Source organism: Otolemur garnettii, unplaced genomic scaffold (genome assembly GCF_000181295.1).
Source record: "Otolemur garnettii isolate 467f Iridium unplaced genomic scaffold, OtoGar3 scaffold00063, whole genome shotgun sequence".
NCBI lineage: Eukaryota > Metazoa > Chordata > Mammalia > Primates > Galagidae > Otolemur > Otolemur garnettii.
Window position 1 is genome coordinate 3,362,535 of NW_003852458.1, and position 18,129 is coordinate 3,380,663.

Here is an 18,129-nt window from a genome sequence, read left to right on the forward strand (position 1 = left end):
TATTTCAGTGAAAACTACATACAAAAGTACAAAATAATATGCTTTTCTACACCTTGATTTAGTTAAGAAACTTACAGGCAAATGGAAGGTATCAGTACTATTGCTATGAAGAGTTTTGAGAACCAAGAAAATCTGTAACTCTGCAGACTGTTTTACATCATGTTCATAGATTTCTTCAAATGATATGCTTTAAAAATAAATCATATAAGGAATTGCTCAGACTTGGTGATGTCTCAATTTCAGAATGTCAGCCAAAAAAAAAAAAAATCACATGTAAAAGCAATCACCTCAATGCAATTAAATGCTTTTGGTTTGTTCCAAACATTAAGATGTGGGAGAAAAAAGAAAAAGAAAAAGACGTGGGAGAATTTCCTGGCTACAGCTTGTTAAAATCCAGATTGCTAGCCTTATCCCCAAGAGTTTCTTACAAGTTTGTAAGTAGTTCCGATGCTGCTGGTCTGGCCAGAATATTTTGAGAACCAATGCTTTAAGATCTAGTCTCCAGAATTTGAACTACTAAGTAATGCTAATATACCTTTGCTATTTCTAACGGTAAATAAATAAAAGAACATTTCAGATATGGCTTCAATAAACTCTTGAAATGTTCTACTGAAATATGCATCTCCAGCTTACAAAGATTCCCATGAGTTCAAAAGACAGAACCAGAGGACAGTCCAATTCTATGGACTACATAAAAACATTTATTTTACAAAATACACTGCAACTGGTAGGGTACAGGGACCTTGCTCCTATCCTCTCATGCTTCTTCTCTATAGAAATCCAGTAAATTATAAAAAGTACTGTACTCAGAATGAGAACTTAACCTGTCATGAATGTACACATAAAATATCACAGTGAATTATCATATTCAAGACTCAGATTCAGGAACTACTTCATCAGGGCAGCAGTAATATTCCACAAAACATATTTGTCCATCTTCATTTCTAATCATATACTGCAGTGAAAGGAAGCCTCGGTTATCTGTCCGAATAGATACCTTACAAGATAGAACTAATGCCTTTGTAGATGGTTTCAGAAGAGAAATCTTGTATCTGTAGAAAAGTAAATACAAAGCTGTTATTTTGACATGCTTTGCACTATATTCATAATTCCAAATGAAGGACAAAAAATAGCCAAGGACTACCAAGCAGCAAATAGAAGAATAAAATCAAGTGCTTATCCAATTTGCTAATATTTTCTCTTGATTTCTTAAAAAAATTCATCCACTATTACAACTCCAATCCCCAAGTAAGTCTTGTACTCTACTGTGCATTTTTTTAAATGCTGCATGTTTTATTAACAGATTAAACATTTTTAAAAATTTTACTTAACAGAAATTTGGTGTTTAACCTCACCTTCATCACCTGTGGTAATCTCTATATTAAGTACTGACCTGTTGACTTGTGTCTCATTACAATGAAATGCTTCCATCAAATCAGAATCTTTGGGATAGTCAAGATGGGAACTTCCTGCATTTCCAAAAGTAGATAACCTATAGAGAATGGGCAACTTATTTATTTATTGGTCCAATAATAAGCCACATTAGAATGCAAATAATACACTTTCTTAAGAAGCTCATTTGGTAAATCAGCGGTTCTCAACCTGTGGGTCATGACCCCTTTGTAACAATGAAAATACATCCTGGCATTAGGAAGGTTGAGAACCACTGTGGTAGATGAAACAGACGTATAAACAAATGTTTACAGTATACTTTAATGAGTACCTTAACAAAAGTTCCCACAAGATGCTGGGGTGGAGGGGTGAGTACAGGGCAACTAGCAGTCAACAGGTGGACTTCACCATGTCCAGCTAGTTTTTTAAACATTTGTTGAGATGGGGGTCTTACTATATTGCCCAGGCTAGTCTGAAATTCCTGGCTTCAAGTCTTCCTCCTGCCTTGTCCTCCCAAAGTGTTGGGAATTAGAGGATTGAGCTATCACCCATCCTGATTTCTACTTTGATTAATATTTTAATACACCTTGAGGCAAATTTTTAATGGCTTACTGCCATGAGAAGAGCCTGTAATTCTTCTAAAGTAGATATAAAAAGAACTTTTACTGCATGTGAATTTAGCTCCTTTATTCTTTAATACTCTGAAATATTTCAAAAAAAAAAGAAGAAACATTTAGATCCCCTCTCCAAATTGTTAAAAATCTCTAAATTGATTCTAATCCAGAAAAGAGGCTAGTCATTTTATAATCTGTTGACTCAAAATATCAGGAGCAGCTTTATAGCTCTGACATTGTATTCCTGCTGAAAGTTGCCCTCCCTTAGGAAGCTGACCTTGACCAGTCCTCCCTAAGTACTCATATAATGTTTCCTAAGCATCCCTGTGCATAATTATGGTACTTCATGGCTATCAATTTTGTTCCTTCTCTGCTGTTTCACATTCTCCTCACCTAGATTTTAAGCTGTTCCTCCCATGGTGCTTAATAAGATGGACATGCACACAATAGGTGATCAATAGATACTTAGTGAATTAACATATAAAAAATATCTACTTCTTTTGCATCCAAAACTAACCTGAAAGAGAAAAAGATACCATATAATACCTCTTCAAAATGTTTAAGACCATTTTCCTCATAATGTAGCCTGAGCTACAACAATTAGTAATACAACAATGAAAAGACCATTAGTTTATGAAACCAACAGTACCTAACTGGGAAATCCTAAAGAGTTAATTCTCCTAGGGCTTAAATTTCATAATTTGTAAAATTCTAAGGTAAGAATACAAACTCTCTATAAAGTTCTGAGAATTCTAGGAACCTGGATAGTAAAAATTCTGTATCCTTAGCTGATGTGTAAGGGAGATGGAATACAGGCCACATTAACTATAGATACACTGCTCTCAAGTACCTGAAGTAAGGCTTTTCAGGAGACATGGTTATCTGGAGGACCTCACTCGTCATATCCAGTTCGGAAAAGGCTTCACGGAGCCCCTCTGACTGCAGGATAATTTTATTAATAACATTGGTACTACAGAAATCAAAGTCCAGAGTCTCCACTGGCTCCTGAGTATTGATTTTGCAGACTGTTACCACTCCTCCTTCTTCCAGAAACAGCATCAAAGGATAACCATAATCCTGGTAACACATCCGAAGGGCAGTTAAAGTCCCTGCAGCAATGCAAGAAATGATGCTTTGGGCTTAGCTCATCTCAAAACGATACAATACATAAAATTTCTCAAGAATAATTTCTTCTGCTTCATTTCCAGCATGTATGTATCTCCTTATAAGAAGGGATTACGTTTTCTCTGATGACAGTTGTGTGTAGACAATTCCAAAAATAACATCAGGAAAACTGGGAACCAGTTACAATAAATGTAACCTTCTAGAATCATATGCAGCTTGTCAAAAACACCTCAGAAATAGCTTGATTTTATACCTAAGCAATTTCAGAATGGAGAATCTGCATTGAGCAACACAGCAAATAACAACACAAATGTTGTAGAATAGGGTATGCTACTCCTTGAAGACTCAATTTGTGCAACAGCGTACTGCTTTGATATTGTCTATAACATCAGTGTATTCACTATAAGGATTCTTCCAACCTTTTCTTCTGGGAGCTATTTTTTATATTTTCTTGAATTTTAAGATCAAGTTGAGAAAAAGAGTGGTGATGTGAATTTTAACACTGGAAACACTAGAGGGAAGGAAGAACATGATAGGATATTTGAGGTCCTTCTCATTACTCGATGGAGAGCCACAGTCAAGAAAGGAAGGCAGCAGATAATTCTCAGCTGGGGAACACTGTATCAGAAAATATGTAATTAAAAATAGTAGATTTACCAATGCAAAATTAAAATATATTTTTCCGGAGAACTATAACTGAATTTTCCCTAGCTAATCTCCTGGTTGCTTTCCTGGGAAAGAAAATCATTCTTATAAGGATTCATTGTAGTTTTATATCCATAGCACCTGAATTTCATCACTCATAAAAATAATTCCCTAAACAAATAAAAAATATATGTTTTAAAGGAAATCATTTGGGAAAATAGACAATTTATAAACAGGGCTAGAAAAAAAGCAAAATTTAAACACAGTAAACTGGGAGTCAGGACATCTGGCTTCTGCTTTTCTCTGCTATTAACTATTGATAGCCGAGAAATTCTGGATAAGTTAGGGAAAATAATTAAAACATATTTCATAATGTTAAAGATATTTAAGACATGTCCAAACTATTCTTTTGGTTAGTTAAAATTTAAAATCCCAAAAGCTTTGTAAATTAAAAAAAAGCTGACTATAAATACTTCTAAAAATATGAGAAGAACTATATACACTTTTAATTAATACTATGAAACATCAGACTCCATGATGCTGACCACTGAAAACTGAATTGGCAATTTTCTAAAGTATGTTTATATCCCAGGGCGGTCCTGTGGCTCAAGGGAGTAGGGCGCCGGCCCCATATACTGGAAGTAGCGGGTTCAAACCCAGCCCCCGCCAAAAACTGCAAAACAAAAGAAATGTTTATATTCCAAATAAGATCCTGTATTCTTCTGACCATTATGTATAATGCTTTTATGTCTTTAAAATGGTAAAGTGGTTTACCTGGTGTAGGACTTGATCCAAAAATAGATAAACAGTCTAAAAGGACGGTTAAATTAATTCGAAAAGTAATAGATTCTTCCTGAACTGTAAACTCTTGAAATATTCCAGCCTATGAGAAAAGCAAACATGAAATTGTGGTTGGATATATTAAAGATGAAAACACGTAAGTTCTAGATTTTGCTTTATATGTTTTTAAAATAATAATACTGTGTTAATTCTGTGAGAATCATTTCTAATTACCAATCAAAACCTCTTAGTTTTATCCATTAGAACAGTACTCCTGAATAGTTGAAGATGTAGCAGAGATTCAAGCCCCATACAAAACCTTGTGAACGATGTTCATCTCTACTCCTGGATCTAAAACTTTTCCCTACATGACTTTCCCTTGTGTCCTTTTTGTGCCCATCTATAAAACAAAGAATTTTATGATGCATGTGTGTATTAGTTTTCAATTTCTATTGAGGACAAGAACCATGTCTTATTTATCCCTGCATTCCTGAGGTCATACTGTGCAGTTAGCACCAGGGACCATTTTCATGGAAGACTATTTTTCCATGGACTGGAGCAGGGGTACGGGGATAGTTTCAGGATGATTTAAGTACATTACATTTATTGTGTACTTTATTTCTATTATGTATTATATTGCAATACATACTGAAATAATTATATAACTTACCATAATACAGAATCAGCAGGAGCCCTGAGTTTGTTTCCCTCCAACTTGATCATCCCATTTTGGGGTGTTGGGAGAGAGTGACACTCAAAGTGTATTGCTTATGTCCTCACCTCTACCTCAGATCATCAGGAATCAGATTCTCCCAAGGAGCACAGCCTAGATCCCTCACCCATACCGTTTACAGTTGAGTTTGTGCTCCTATGAGAATCTAATGCTGCCACTGACCTGACAAGAGGTGGAGCTCAGGGGTGATGTGAGCATGGAGGGGCGGCTGTAAACACAGAGGAAGCTTCACTTGCTGGCCTCCTGCTCATCTGCTGGGAGGGGTTTCTAATAGGCTGTGGACCTGTGTGGGTCTGTGGCTGGAAGGTTGCAGGCCACAGACCCACACAGTGTATCTAAGTTGCAGCACTTAGTGGAAAAAATGCAGAATTGAAATCTGAAATCTTATCTGAACCATACAAGTATTTTTTTGTAACAACAAAGAGATTCTCTATTACAATCAAAAAGAGGAAAAGTGCTTTTTAATTACAGGTAGGTAGTAACAACATAGTGGTAAGGAGCATATATTCTGGACACAAATGTTCTGGGTTCTCATCCCACTCGGCCATTTACCAGTTAGCAGACTGCTGGCAAATCACTTACACTGTGCCTCGTTTCTACATATGTAAAAATGGGAATAAAAGCAGAATCAACCTCATAGGACTCTTGTGAAGATTAAACACTAAGAGGAATGTCTAGCCTATAGTTTAACCTAATAAGCTTTAGTCGACATTATTATTACATTAAACATTATTTCTGTAAAATATGATGGGAAAGGGATTTGTTACCAGGAGGGAAAAGAATTCAAATAATGACATTTTGCTCTGTAATTTAAATTACGTTTAAGATCTTCAGAATTTATTAAACTGTGTAAAGAATAGCAAATGTCACAGGCTTAAAGGTGCCTACTTCCATACCTGAATAAAAGCATTTGCTTGCACACACTTTGCATTTTCGACGGTAACCTTAATTCCATTTTTAGTGGCGAAACACGTGGCATAGTCTTGGAAATGAATAGCTTTCAAGATAGTGGAGAGATTCCTGACGTTGTCAAGGCTGGCCACTAAGCTGTACTGATCATTCTCATCTTCGATATGCTGGGTTAGGAGAGGCATCGTCCCCTGCACGTTCGGGCCCGAGCGGTGCTCCCGGGGCTAACAACTGCTCCCACGGATGACGAAACACCTGACAAGATTCGACAATAACCCCCTGTCAATGCCAGGGAGGTTCGGGCCTCCACTTACGTTGAGGCGGTGTAAGGCGGCGTTGAACTCGGTCGACCGGGCCAGTCCCACCTGGGCCACTTTAACTCCCTGTATAACTTTGGGGGAAATTATTTCTCTCTTTAAGGTACGGTTTCCTCGTTTTCAGTATGGAGACAGTAACAGGTGAAAAGCTGTGACGAATGCAAATAGGCAACTGATGCGGTAGTTCACTTGGGCAGTTTCTCCACGTCAACCGGGAGCTACCAACGCGCCACCACCCCAGCCTCCAACACTGCTGGCGATGAGGGCGGGCCTGACGCCTTGCAAAGTCCTCTAAGTGTCCCCGATAACCCCACTCCCCGGCCCGCCCGCAGACCCCCGGTGCGGACACCCTACGTTTGCGGTGGCGTCTGGACGCCCGAGAGCCAGTCCCAGCCAAGTCCTTGAGGGGTGTCCTGTAATTACCAGAAAACCGCCAGGGAAGCGGAGAAAGTCCCGCCACTCCTCTCAGATCGGCCCTCCGGCTCGGCCACCGTCACCACAGAGTTGGAGGAAGCCTAGAGCGCCGCGCGTGCAGTACCACCGAGACCGGAAAAAGGCACCATAGAGGGGAGGCCGCCGCAGAGCGGAAGGAAGAGCGCGCGGCAGAGCCGGAAGTAGGCCCTGAACGCGGGCGCCGAAGCAAGATGGCGGGAACCAAGAGGAAGCGGCGTGGAGGCCTGGTGGTTCAGGCAAAGAAGCCAAAAAGAAACGAAAAAGATGCCAGGCCTCCAGATGAGCGGCGCGTTGCCGAGGAGGAAGTGGAGGAGGAAGAGAGAGACCGTATCCCAGGCCCCGTTTGCAAGGTAGAAGGGGCTACTTCTGGGTTTCTCTTGCAACGCGGCTTCATGCTAGTTTACTGGGACTAAGTACCTGACTACACTTCTGTTAATTTCAGGGTTGCTCGAATGTGACCAGAAATAGGTCTCAGCAGTTCTCCCTGCTGAACTAAGGACCGTGTTTACATCTAATCTTCGTGCACGGCCGCACTCCTGGAGGTGCCGAGTTCACAGGGAAGCGATTGAGGGGGTGGGGGTACTGAACGCTAGAGTGAAACTCAAAATATTTATAAATTGACGGTTTTTATTCGAAACAAGGTGAACACAAGTTATTGGAGTTAAGTTTTTAAGCTATACAGAATGCTGTGGGTTCCGTGGAAGGATACCCTTTGCTTCATTGATTTTTACATCCCTTGTGCTTAGTATAATATTTCTAGCACGTGGTAGATGACAAGTAAATGACCCTGCGTGGTGTGATGGCAAGTTCTAGGAAAGGAGTGAGCTCTGAAGAATGAAAGATAAGTGTATTCCGAGTCCTTTTCTCATTTGCAAATTAAGGAGAAAATATTTGCTTTTTGTGAAAAATAATAGGGACAAGTAGATTTCGTGAGGGGTTTAGGGGTAGAGTTGGGCGAGGGTTTGCAAGAAGGAGAGGCTTTGTTAGAAAACAGCAGAGTGGAGTCTGACCAGGAGTCAACTCGCTCTCACTCAGTTTCAAGAGGCTTTAGTTAGTGTAGTTGGAATTAGGGGAGGCGAGGAAAGTCATCATTTTTCTGTAGGGTGTATGATGCTATGTCAGGGATGGATCTAAGAATCACTCACTTTCATAGAAGTGTTGGTCTTGTCACCAGGACCATATCTCTAGTGTCAGCCTGGACCAGGATAGGAGATTGCTTGTTCAGATGGTTCCCAGGAACACTGGCCTTGAAGCATTCCAAAGGTGTGGGGAGGGTTTTTTTTTTTCCCCTTCTGTGATCATGCAGTTTGTTCCCTGGTCTGCTTTTTCTCACTAGTTGTCTCCCAAAATGTCTGTGGTATCAGAGTAATGAGGATTCCTTCCCACATTTTGCTCTTCCTTTCAAGAGCTAGACAGAAATATAATAGTATCTATAGTCTGAGTCCTATTTTGGTACATTCTGTGGACATGCAGGAGATGAAGATTACTTTTACACAAGGATAATAAAGTAAGGAATTATTAAGGGTTTAGCCTTCAGACTTAATCTCAAAGGGTAAATTTTGATGTTCAAAAATGAGAGAACAAAGGAGAAAAAACCCTTTCCCCAGTATTCAGGTGGGGAAATGCTGAAATCTAAAAAATAGAGACTGGATTATATAGTGTCAATTTTGGACAAGAGTGACGTAAAAATGAAAATAATATCTTAGAATCCAATGTTAAAGCCTTGTCATTTGGGACTTTGTTTAGAAAACTCTGGGAAGTAAGGTTGTGATTGAAGCAGTGCTTCAAAAAGATTAAGCTGTTGCTAGTCTGCCATATGTTCTGAAGGAACTCATGCCAGCTAAGACTGGTCATTTCTTTAGGAGATGTGCAATTGACAAAAGGTTGCAAATAAAGAGTGTGAATAAGGAAGGATTTAAATTGCTGCAAAGAGAAATCCGCAGCATTTAGACTTGCTTATGATATGGGTGAATAAGGGCAAATGGAAGCGTTAAAGGTGATGGTGAAAACATCAGAAAAAAAAAAGAAACAGCAAGGAAATTTACCAGATTTAAAGTATAAAATAATGTTCGGTATTATAGAGTTGATCTTAGGTGTTTGTCAACTACTCAGATTATTAGGACTGGTGGGAGGTTATTACCTTTCTGAAGACTTGACAATTCAAACTGGGTGTGATTGTGAAATTTCTGTTGTGGAAAGTACAGAAATTTTTAAAAAGGGCTAAGAAAGAATGTTTAGGATTGGGAGGAGGAATTGGAGACATGGGAGATAGAAAACAAAAAAAGAAGCAACAAGGGAAACCATTTTGGGGGGACAGGTGTGGTCAGTGACTGTTGCTGAGAGATGGAATTAAAGGGGTCAGCTTGATCCTTAAAAAATAAACAAGACGGGTTCAGCATGAGATTTTAAAATATTTTAATATTTTCTTTAGGGCAAGTGGAAAAATAAGGAACGGATTCTCATCTTTTCTTCCAGAGGAATAAATTTCAGAACAAGACACTTGATGCAGGACTTGAGAACACTGATGCCTCATTCTAAAGCAGGTACTTTTATATCATAAATTTTTAAAATTTGTGTTTATAGACTTGCCCATTTATATATTTAAAATTATTTATTTTCTCTTTGTTCATATTGGTCAGCTAAAGGACCTCAGAAGTTTATCCATTCCAAGTGCCAGTTTTTTCAGTTAACTTTTTGTTGGAAATTCTTCATGGAATTCATTAGATATTTTCTTTACTACTTAAAATAGATATTCTAATATTATTGAAAATTCTTTCTCCCTTTTTTTTTTTAATTTTTGTAGAGACAGAGTCTCATTTTATCACCCTTGGTAGAGTGCTGTGGCATCACAGCTCACAGCAACCTCCAACTCCTGGGCTTAGGTGATTCTCTTGCCTCAGCCTCCCGAGTAGCAGGGACGACAGGCACCCGCCACAATCAGCTATTTTTTGTTGCAGTTTGGCCAGGGCTGGGTTCGAACCTGCCACTCTTGGTGTATGGGGTCAGTGCCCTACCCACTGAGCCACAAGCTCCAAGCTCCGCCCTCTTTTTCTCTTTTTTACTAGGACTTTAATGAGGTATGATTTACATACAGAAAAGCTGCTGCATTTTAAATGTGTATATCAAAAAATTAGTGTACTTGGGATAAAGTAAAAACTTCCTTTAAGTTGGACTCAGCCTGTTTGTGAATACTAGGGTTTTTTATTTGTTTGTTTGGTTTTCCTTTTTTTTTTTTAGAAGTGGGTTACCTTCAGGCAAGTGAACAATGTCTAGTCTTAAAATTAAAATGGTAGCAATGTGCAGCCATTGTGTGGGGAAGTGATTTAGGTTTTAATTCTAGGTAATAACTATTTACGTGTTTTCTTTTTCTATGATACTCCAAAACCAATTTTCAAAATCAGTTTTCTTTGACAACTACGATTCAAAATTGAAAGATACTTTCATCTATTAGTTTCTTACATGAATATTTTCTGAAAGTGGGCTCTTTCAAAATAACATAGCCGTTGCTTTGTGAGAATTTTTCCATTTTTGAAAGGGATTCATAGAATATACCTCTGAATATTCATAAAATATTCATAAAGTCTTAGACATATTGCTTAAACATAGTTCTTGAGGATTATTTTTTACTTATTTTCTTTACATTTAAAAAGATTTAAGATTTATTAAAAGGTTGAGTGTTTTCAGGTCTACTCATTTGGAAAGTTAATAAAGTCTCTTTTAAACTGAAGAGTATAAAAACTTTAAAGGTAATTGCTAGGCAGCATGTCTGAGTTGATTGAAATAATTTTAAAATTACATTTTGTTTACTTTTTCTTTTTATAGATACTAAAATGGATCGTAAAGATAAATTATTTGTGATTAATGAGGTAATTTCAGAATACTCACTGTCTGTATTCATGGTTTCATGCTTTAAGTATATATTGTTTCTCGTTAATTTCTGTGTATTATCCCAAGCATATTGAAAGTTCCTGAGGACATGGTTATATCTAATTTTTTTCTCCCATAATGTCTAATATTGGCTACTGTTAAAATAATTGTTAATCAACATATATAAAATAAAATATAAAATTCATTATATGTAGGGAAAAACCCCATTGTAAAAAGCATTTTTCTAGTATTAAAAGAGATGCATGTGGAATTTCCTTTTAAAGGATTATAAACTGCTAAATAGGTTATATTTCCAAAGTAGTTGAAGACACTAAACTTATATTTCAAAGCAAATTATTCAAAATTTAGAAGAATTATTTTTAAGATGATACTCTTTCACTATTAGAAACGCTTCTTTTATTCATTCATTTAGCACACATTTTGTTTTGTTTTGTTGTGTTTAGATATAGGGTCCTGCTCTGTCACCTGGGCTTTTATGCTGAGGCATTATCATAGCTTACTGCAATTTCATACTCCTAGGCTCAAGCCATCCTCCTGCTTTAGCTTCCAAGTAGCTGAATACGTATTTCAGGCACATGCCACCACACCCAGCTAGTTTTTTGGGGTTTGTTTTTTTGTTTTAGAAACAAGGTCTTGCTCTTGCTCAAGTTGCTCTCCAGCTTTTAGCCTCCTAAAGGCTTACAGGCCTCAGCCACCATGCCTGGCATTTTTTACAAATTTTTGAACCCTGGTATAAAATGGCATTATTCTATGTACTGTGGAAATAGTGTTTAACAGAACAGTGTCACTGTGGTTATGGAGCTTACATCCTTGCCATAAGCAAGGTTTATAATTTCAAGTGAAGACGGAGAAATAAAGCAGGGTTTTCAACAACGGAGGCTGGACTGGAGAAGCCTTTCCTAAGGGATGATATTCATCCCTTAATATTCGAGCAAAGCCCCAAGTGTAAAATAAGGTAGAAAAGCAACGTAGGTGGAGAAAATGGCAAGGCCCAGAAGTGGTGTGAACTTTCCATTTTTGTGTGGATTCCAAGACCAGAAACAAAAGCACTGGACCTGAGGGTTGTTTGTTTTTTTTTTTTTTTAAATGTTATTGGGGTTAAAGTCTTAAATAGTTTACAGTGTATGAATATTATATTAAGGTTTAAGAATACTATAGTAACATAGGACTTAACTCTTAAAATGCTTTTATATTTTCTCAAGTGTCACTTTGTATACCTTCAAGACACTGAAGTTTAATTCAACATGAAATAGTTTTTATGTGTGTGTACTTTTAACCAGTCCCTTAGTGATTTTACAGAACCAAATTATCAGAGATGATAGATAGTATGAATGAAGAAGGAAACTTAAATTTTGTGATCTTCAAATCAAAAAGCTTAAAAGTTAAAATAACCAGTATAAAGTATGTTTTTGATTCTATAAGGACTCTATTTTCAGAGGATTGGTGAAGAAGAATTAACATACAGTTCTTATGTATGCCCTGAATTAACATACAGATATTATGTATGCCCTGTGGCATGTATTTTCAGTCTTTGTGGTTTGTACTAGGGGTCTTTGGGCAAAAGATGAAGTTCCCAGTAATCAGAAATGAGACCAATTACTTTAAAATGCTAGGCCAAAAAGAGTAGGATAGATACTTCCCAGAGGCAGGCAGAGCATCTAGTTTACCTTGGGCAGATAGACTACTTAAGAGGAATTTATGTTGATTTGTATGAATAAATAAATTTATTCAGGTTTAGACTATTGCAGCCTATAAACCTACTTAAATATTTGGGGGGAACTATAGATATCTATTAATTTACTTTTCTTTTAAGTTGTCTATTTTCTTCATTTAGGTCTGTGAAATGAAAAACTGTAATAAATGCATCTATTTTGAAGCTAAGAAAAAACAGGATCTCTATATGTGGTAAGATAATGTATTAGGATTTAAGTTGAAGTCATTTATTTAAATGGTAATTTATTCTCTGTACCTCTTAGTTTATAGACTTCTTTAAGTTTTTATGTAAAAGGGTGAAGAATGAAGCAAACTCAGTTGATTTCATAAAACTGGATACTTTTAAAGAAAATTAAATATATGAATATTGTTAGCACATTATGATGCCTTTTTAATGTGAATAGATGACTAAATTCTAATTAGCTGAAAAACCTTCTTTCGTGTCTTAGGCTTTCAAATTCACCTCATGGGCCATCTGCTAAATTCCTTGTTCAAAATAGTAAGTTGACTCAATTTAAATGTTTTTAACAAGAAAATTAAAAATGTTTTATGCCGAAGTTATAACTTTTTTTTGTTTGTTACAATTATTCTAGTTCACACCCTAGCTGAACTAAAGATGACTGGAAACTGTTTGAAAGGTTCTCGGCCTCTATTGTCTTTTGACCCTGTAAGTTTCTCATGCAGTATATGAGGTCTAACTCTTACCCAGGATGGTTGATTTTTTGTGTGGATATAGTTGCATAATTCAACTTAGTTTTAGCAAAAAAACTGATACAGTTTTCAACAAGCTACTATTGTAAATAATAAGTTCATTTTATTTTTATAGGTTTTTGATGAGTTACCACATTATGCTTTGTTAAAAGAACTCTTAATTCAGGTAAGTTATTATTTTTCTAGAAAGCATTTTTAGTAATATAAATAACTGTCTCCCTTTGAACTTTTTGTTAAACTAGCTATCTAAAACATACATGATATGTCTTGGAATAAGGAACTAATGTCTACTTATTTTTTTTAAACTAGATCTTTAGTACACCACGGTATCATCCAAAAAGCCAGCCATTTGTGGACCATGTATTTACTTTCACCATTTTGGATAATAGAATATGGTTTCGGAACTTTCAGGTGAACTTAATTTTTATTTTTATTTTTATTTTCATTTTTTGCAGTTTTTGGCCAGGACTGGGTTTGAACCCGCTACCTCCAGCATATGGGGCCAGCACCCTACTCCTTAGAGCCACAGGCGCCGCCCAAACTTAATTTTTAATTATAACTTTAAATAAGTACATACAGGGTTTGCAGACAAAGAAAATAGAAATCCTTTTGTTTTAAATAGCTTCCTTTTCCCTACAAGATCTGCTGCAAGTAACTATATACTTTTCTTATACCTTAGTGATCTATACTTCTTTTCGTGGTTGTCAGTTGATAAGGAGTATGAGTTTCCTAATAAACCACTATATGTTTCACTTTGTTAAAAAAAAAAAAAAAGGTATGAGATATGAAGTAATTGTATTCCAAGTTTTGTGCTAAGTGCTCTAAAAGATGCAGTAAAATAAAGGTTTCCCTTCAAAAGGCTATAATCCACTTCAGGGGGTTAAGACTTAGAAAAACATAGCTCTTATAGAAGGTATTCAGTGACAACTTATGAGTCATATGGTGAATCATTGGGAGAAGAGATAATTCTAGAAAACCTTGGCAGGATAAGTTTGCAGAAAGATGGAGAGGTGGAAGAGAACAGCAAGAACAAAATTTCATTGGGGCAAAAAATAGGGCTCTTTTCTGTACTTTTTATACTCAATACCTTGTGCAAGTTAAGCATATCCCCTTCTTAATCTGCAAGGACAGATGTATCTGAACTAACAGTTAATATTTATAGTTCATAAGTTGTTTCTTAATTCTGTATCAATAGCTATAAATTTGACCGTATGTCCTTTTATTTGCCTTTACATTTAACTTAAATTTTTCCTTTTTTTGAGACAGAGTCTCATTTTGTCACTCTGGATAGAATGCTGTGGCATCACAGCTCACAGCAACCTCAGACTCTTGGGCTTAAGTGATTCTCTTGCCTCAGCCTACCAGGTAGCTGGGACTACAGGCGCCAGCCACAACATTGGCTATTTTTTGTTTGTAGTAGTTATTGTTGTTTGGCAGGCCCAGGCTGGATTCAAACCCGCCAGCTCTGGTGTATGTGGCTGGCGCCCTAGCCACTAAGCTACAGGTGCCAAGCCTTAACTTAAGATTTTTAAACAGTTTAGGGGCTGATTTAAGTTTCAAAAGGCCTCCCCCCATGCTATGCTTTAATATATTTTGTTAATAGAAACTACAGTTTTTCAAGAATACATACATTTTGAAAAGCCAGATATGAGGCACATTCAAATTAGTCAATTTTAAAATAAGAACACACTGAAAAAATGTATTTTCCCATGACAACTTCCAGTAATTAGTAATGGATACCAGAACATTTTGATAATTTGCCACTTGAGAACATTTTGATAATTTGCCACTTGCCAAGTTTCGCCTCTGCTTTGACTTTACTGATTATCAATTTTTTAGGCAAATTTGTAATAAGGCTGTAGCCAATAGTGTATCTTCTAGGAATAGTATTTTCAAACCAAAATGAAATGTTTCCCTTTTATTAAAGATCATAGAAGAAGATGCTGCTCTTATAGAAATAGGACCTCGTTTTGTATTAAATCTCATAAAGATTTTCCAAGGAAGTTTTGGAGGACCAACTTTATATGAAAATCCTCACTACCAGTCACCAAACATGGTAAGCTGTTTTTGTTGTTCACTGGTTTCAATGTACCAGAACCCTTTGGCCCAAATAATTCTGTGAAGTAATTATTACCTGGGAAACTTAATTTGGTTTTTGCTATTTACAGATTTCAAATCATTACTTTTTTTCATGACACTGAAGAGATGTCATGTGAAGAGATACAGGATTCATAAGTGAATTTCTTTGCTTTATATAAAATGTTTATTTTTATTTCAAAAGCATCTAATCTTTTTTGTTTCTAGCATCGACGTATCATAAGATCCATCTCAGCTGCAAAATACAAAGAGAAACAGCAAGTGAAAGAGGTGCAGAAAGTCAGAAAGAAAGAGCCAAAGACACTTGTTCCCCATGATCCCACTGCAGACGTGTTTGTTACACCAGCTGAGGAAAAACCGATAGAAATCCAGTGGGTAAAACCAGAGCCTAAAGTGGATTTGAAAGCAAGGAAGAAAAGGATTTACAAAAGGCAAAGAAAAATAAAACAGAAGATGGACAGTGGGAAAACAAAGTGAATCAATGGACAACTAATTTGTTTTTTAGTTACTTTGTATTTATTTTGTATTCAGCATGTAAATACTTTTATTATTTGGTACTATCTTGCATATAAATTAGTGTGACATTCAAAAGAAAGAAAACTTAAAATCTTAAAATTAATGATTATCTTTTCTAAATAAAATATTGCCGGAATTCATCAGTTAATTTCTGGGTTTCTATTCAAAGTTTGTTTGATAATACTACACATTTTCATAACTAAAGATTCCGGCCTGTTCTTTTGCATTAGAATTTTTGGTTCAGCAAAGGTGAAATTCAAGCAGATTTATTGGGTCATTTTTACTTGTAAAAACAAAACATTAGGGACTTTGAGAGTGTTGTTTGTGGATCATTAAGTAGGGGTAGACTGGTAGAAAGGAAAACAGCTTACTGAGGTTAATGAGGCCATAGAAAACCAACCTCTGATTTTTTCTCACCTCAGAAAAGAATATATTAAAATTCTTAGGTTTTGAGAATCAAACAAGTTAGTGCCTGTCCTGAAAATATTGTACATTGCAAATCTTAATATACGAGCAGTAATAAATTATTTTAAAAGTTAATAGTTAAAGGAGGAAAAATAGGATAGTGATAAGATAATCTCTCAACAGATAAAAAAAAGTTTTTGGTTAGGTATTGGTTGTTTTTGTGCCTTGAGTAATCACTGGTTATCTTTTACTTATTTAATGTAGGATTATTCTATAATGTTTTTTAGGCAATTGAATATGGCCACAGATAAAAATAAGACTGCCATATTCAGAATTTGTTTTAAAGGACCCACATCTCAGGAATAAGTTAATTAAAGCTTATCAAGATAAACTTCATCAATAAGTTGTGAGTTTGAAGATACCAGCTTAGTACTTTTTGATATGTGTGTTGTGGAGTTTTGATGGAATTTTCAATTGCACAATTTTAAATTAATTCCTTCTGGAGATACTAAGTTCCAGATTACTTCCCTTTTATAGTCATTTGTATGGATACTGTATTTGGGAATTCCTCTGGAATGAATTATCTCCGAAGTCCATGTTCACTTTTAGAAGTCAACCTGTTTAATAATGATGTTTCTTTAGATTGAAATTTAAATCCATCCAATTACCTTTAAATTATATACAATGTTATAGGCAAAATACATCTGTCTTTCCTCAAACAGAAAAAGGTGAGTGGCACCCAAAAATTGTATGCAAAATCAGATACAGCTGGAGAGAGAAAAGTACTTTTCTTTGTCACTTTTGGTCTCCCCATCCCAATTCTGTTCTCGGGGGAAAGCTTCATTTTTCCTCAAATTGAAACTCTTCAATCCATATCCATTATCAATTTATCAAATAGCTGGGGCCATAAATAATCTTACTCTGGAAAAAGGGGTCTACCAATTTAGAGTAGGAAGTTGGACAGGGGTTTCTGGAGAAACCTGGTGAGGCTTAGAATTGGTTCTTTTTGGTTGGTTTGGGAACAGGGTGGATATTGGGGAAGAAAAGAACAATCCTCCTAAACTCTTGAATACCCCAACCCTGTATAATAGATGTTAGCAGTGGCTAACGCTTATCTCTAATCATACATGGTTGACAAATATAATCCACACCTAATTCCTGCATGGAAATACTCCATATTACAATGAAGTATGTTAATTAATGCATTTTAATGACAATTCTGATACTACTTTGACATCTGAAATTGTAACACTTGTACAGATTTTCCTTCTTGTAATACAGCTAGTCAGATCAACCAGAACCTATTGGTTAAATACTATCCTGAGGTATAGTAACAGCTTTTGCTTAAACCAATCTTGGAAAGGTAGGATTAAAGGCCAGAAAATTTGGGTTAAAGAAGGCGGGATGGATCAGCATGATGTCATCGTATTGGTGGAAAGGATTTTGGTATGTTATTTTAAAATGTGTCTATGTCTCCCTCTTAAAATCGTTTCAACTATTATTTACTGTCAACTTTCATGCAGATAGCAATATCAGAGTCTTATTAAGTGGCAGCTGTAGGAAATTGAAAAGATCAGAAAGTTAGTATTCAGTCCAACCGAATTCTACCATTAGTTGAGATTTGAGCCAACTACTTGAATACTTGGAGCCTGAATTGCCTAAGCCTCCATTGAGAAATTGCAATCAAATACTTTCCAGAATCTTTTCCCATCGCAGCTGTGGACCCCTTCAACCCTCAGACAGGCTAACCTGTTGCGCCACCCGTGATCGTCCTCTGTGCCGCTCACAATGACAGCCGCGTGGCCCCGCCTCTGTCCGCCGAGGCCCCGCC

General features: G+C 36.5%; 2 protein-coding genes across 5 annotated transcripts; one reads left to right on the top strand and one right to left on the bottom strand.

The window, feature by feature from the left end:
• Window positions 1-678: 678 nt before the first annotated feature.
• Window positions 679-6,988, bottom strand: RAD1 (RAD1 checkpoint DNA exonuclease). Of its 3 annotated transcripts, none has more exons than XM_023515008.1 (6): window positions 6,939-6,988; window positions 6,186-6,453; window positions 4,551-4,659; window positions 2,857-3,115; window positions 1,394-1,492; window positions 679-1,052 (listed from the first exon to the last, which is right to left on the bottom strand). In XM_023515008.1, exons 2-6 carry the CDS (start codon window positions 6,381-6,383, stop codon window positions 869-871), a joined length of 849 nt encoding a protein of 282 aa, XP_023370776.1. In that variant the 5' UTR covers window positions 6,384-6,453; window positions 6,939-6,988; the 3' UTR covers window positions 679-868. The 3 variants fall into 3 exon arrangements, with proteins under 3 accessions (XP_023370776.1, XP_023370775.1, XP_012662553.1); XM_023515007.1 differs by having other exon boundaries at window positions 6,186-6,664; window positions 6,939-6,977; XM_012807099.2 differs by lacking the exon at window positions 6,939-6,988 and having other exon boundaries at window positions 6,186-6,926.
• A 117-nt stretch (window positions 6,989-7,105) lies between these two features.
• BRIX1 (BRX1, biogenesis of ribosomes) lies at window positions 7,106-16,045 on the top strand. 2 transcript variants are annotated; one of them, XM_003792934.3, is made up of 10 exons: window positions 7,106-7,318; window positions 9,400-9,511; window positions 10,791-10,834; window positions 12,691-12,761; window positions 13,019-13,068; window positions 13,163-13,236; window positions 13,396-13,446; window positions 13,590-13,691; window positions 15,208-15,336; window positions 15,585-16,045. In XM_003792934.3, the coding sequence occupies exons 1-10, from the start codon at window positions 7,160-7,162 to the stop codon at window positions 15,852-15,854; spliced, it is 1,062 nt and encodes a 353-aa protein (XP_003792982.1). In that variant the 5' UTR covers window positions 7,106-7,159; the 3' UTR covers window positions 15,855-16,045. The 2 variants fall into 2 exon arrangements, with proteins under 2 accessions (XP_003792982.1, XP_023370777.1); XM_023515009.1 differs by having other exon boundaries at window positions 7,168-7,318; window positions 9,444-9,511; window positions 15,585-16,041.
• The last annotated feature ends 2,084 nt before the right edge of the window (window positions 16,046-18,129 follow it).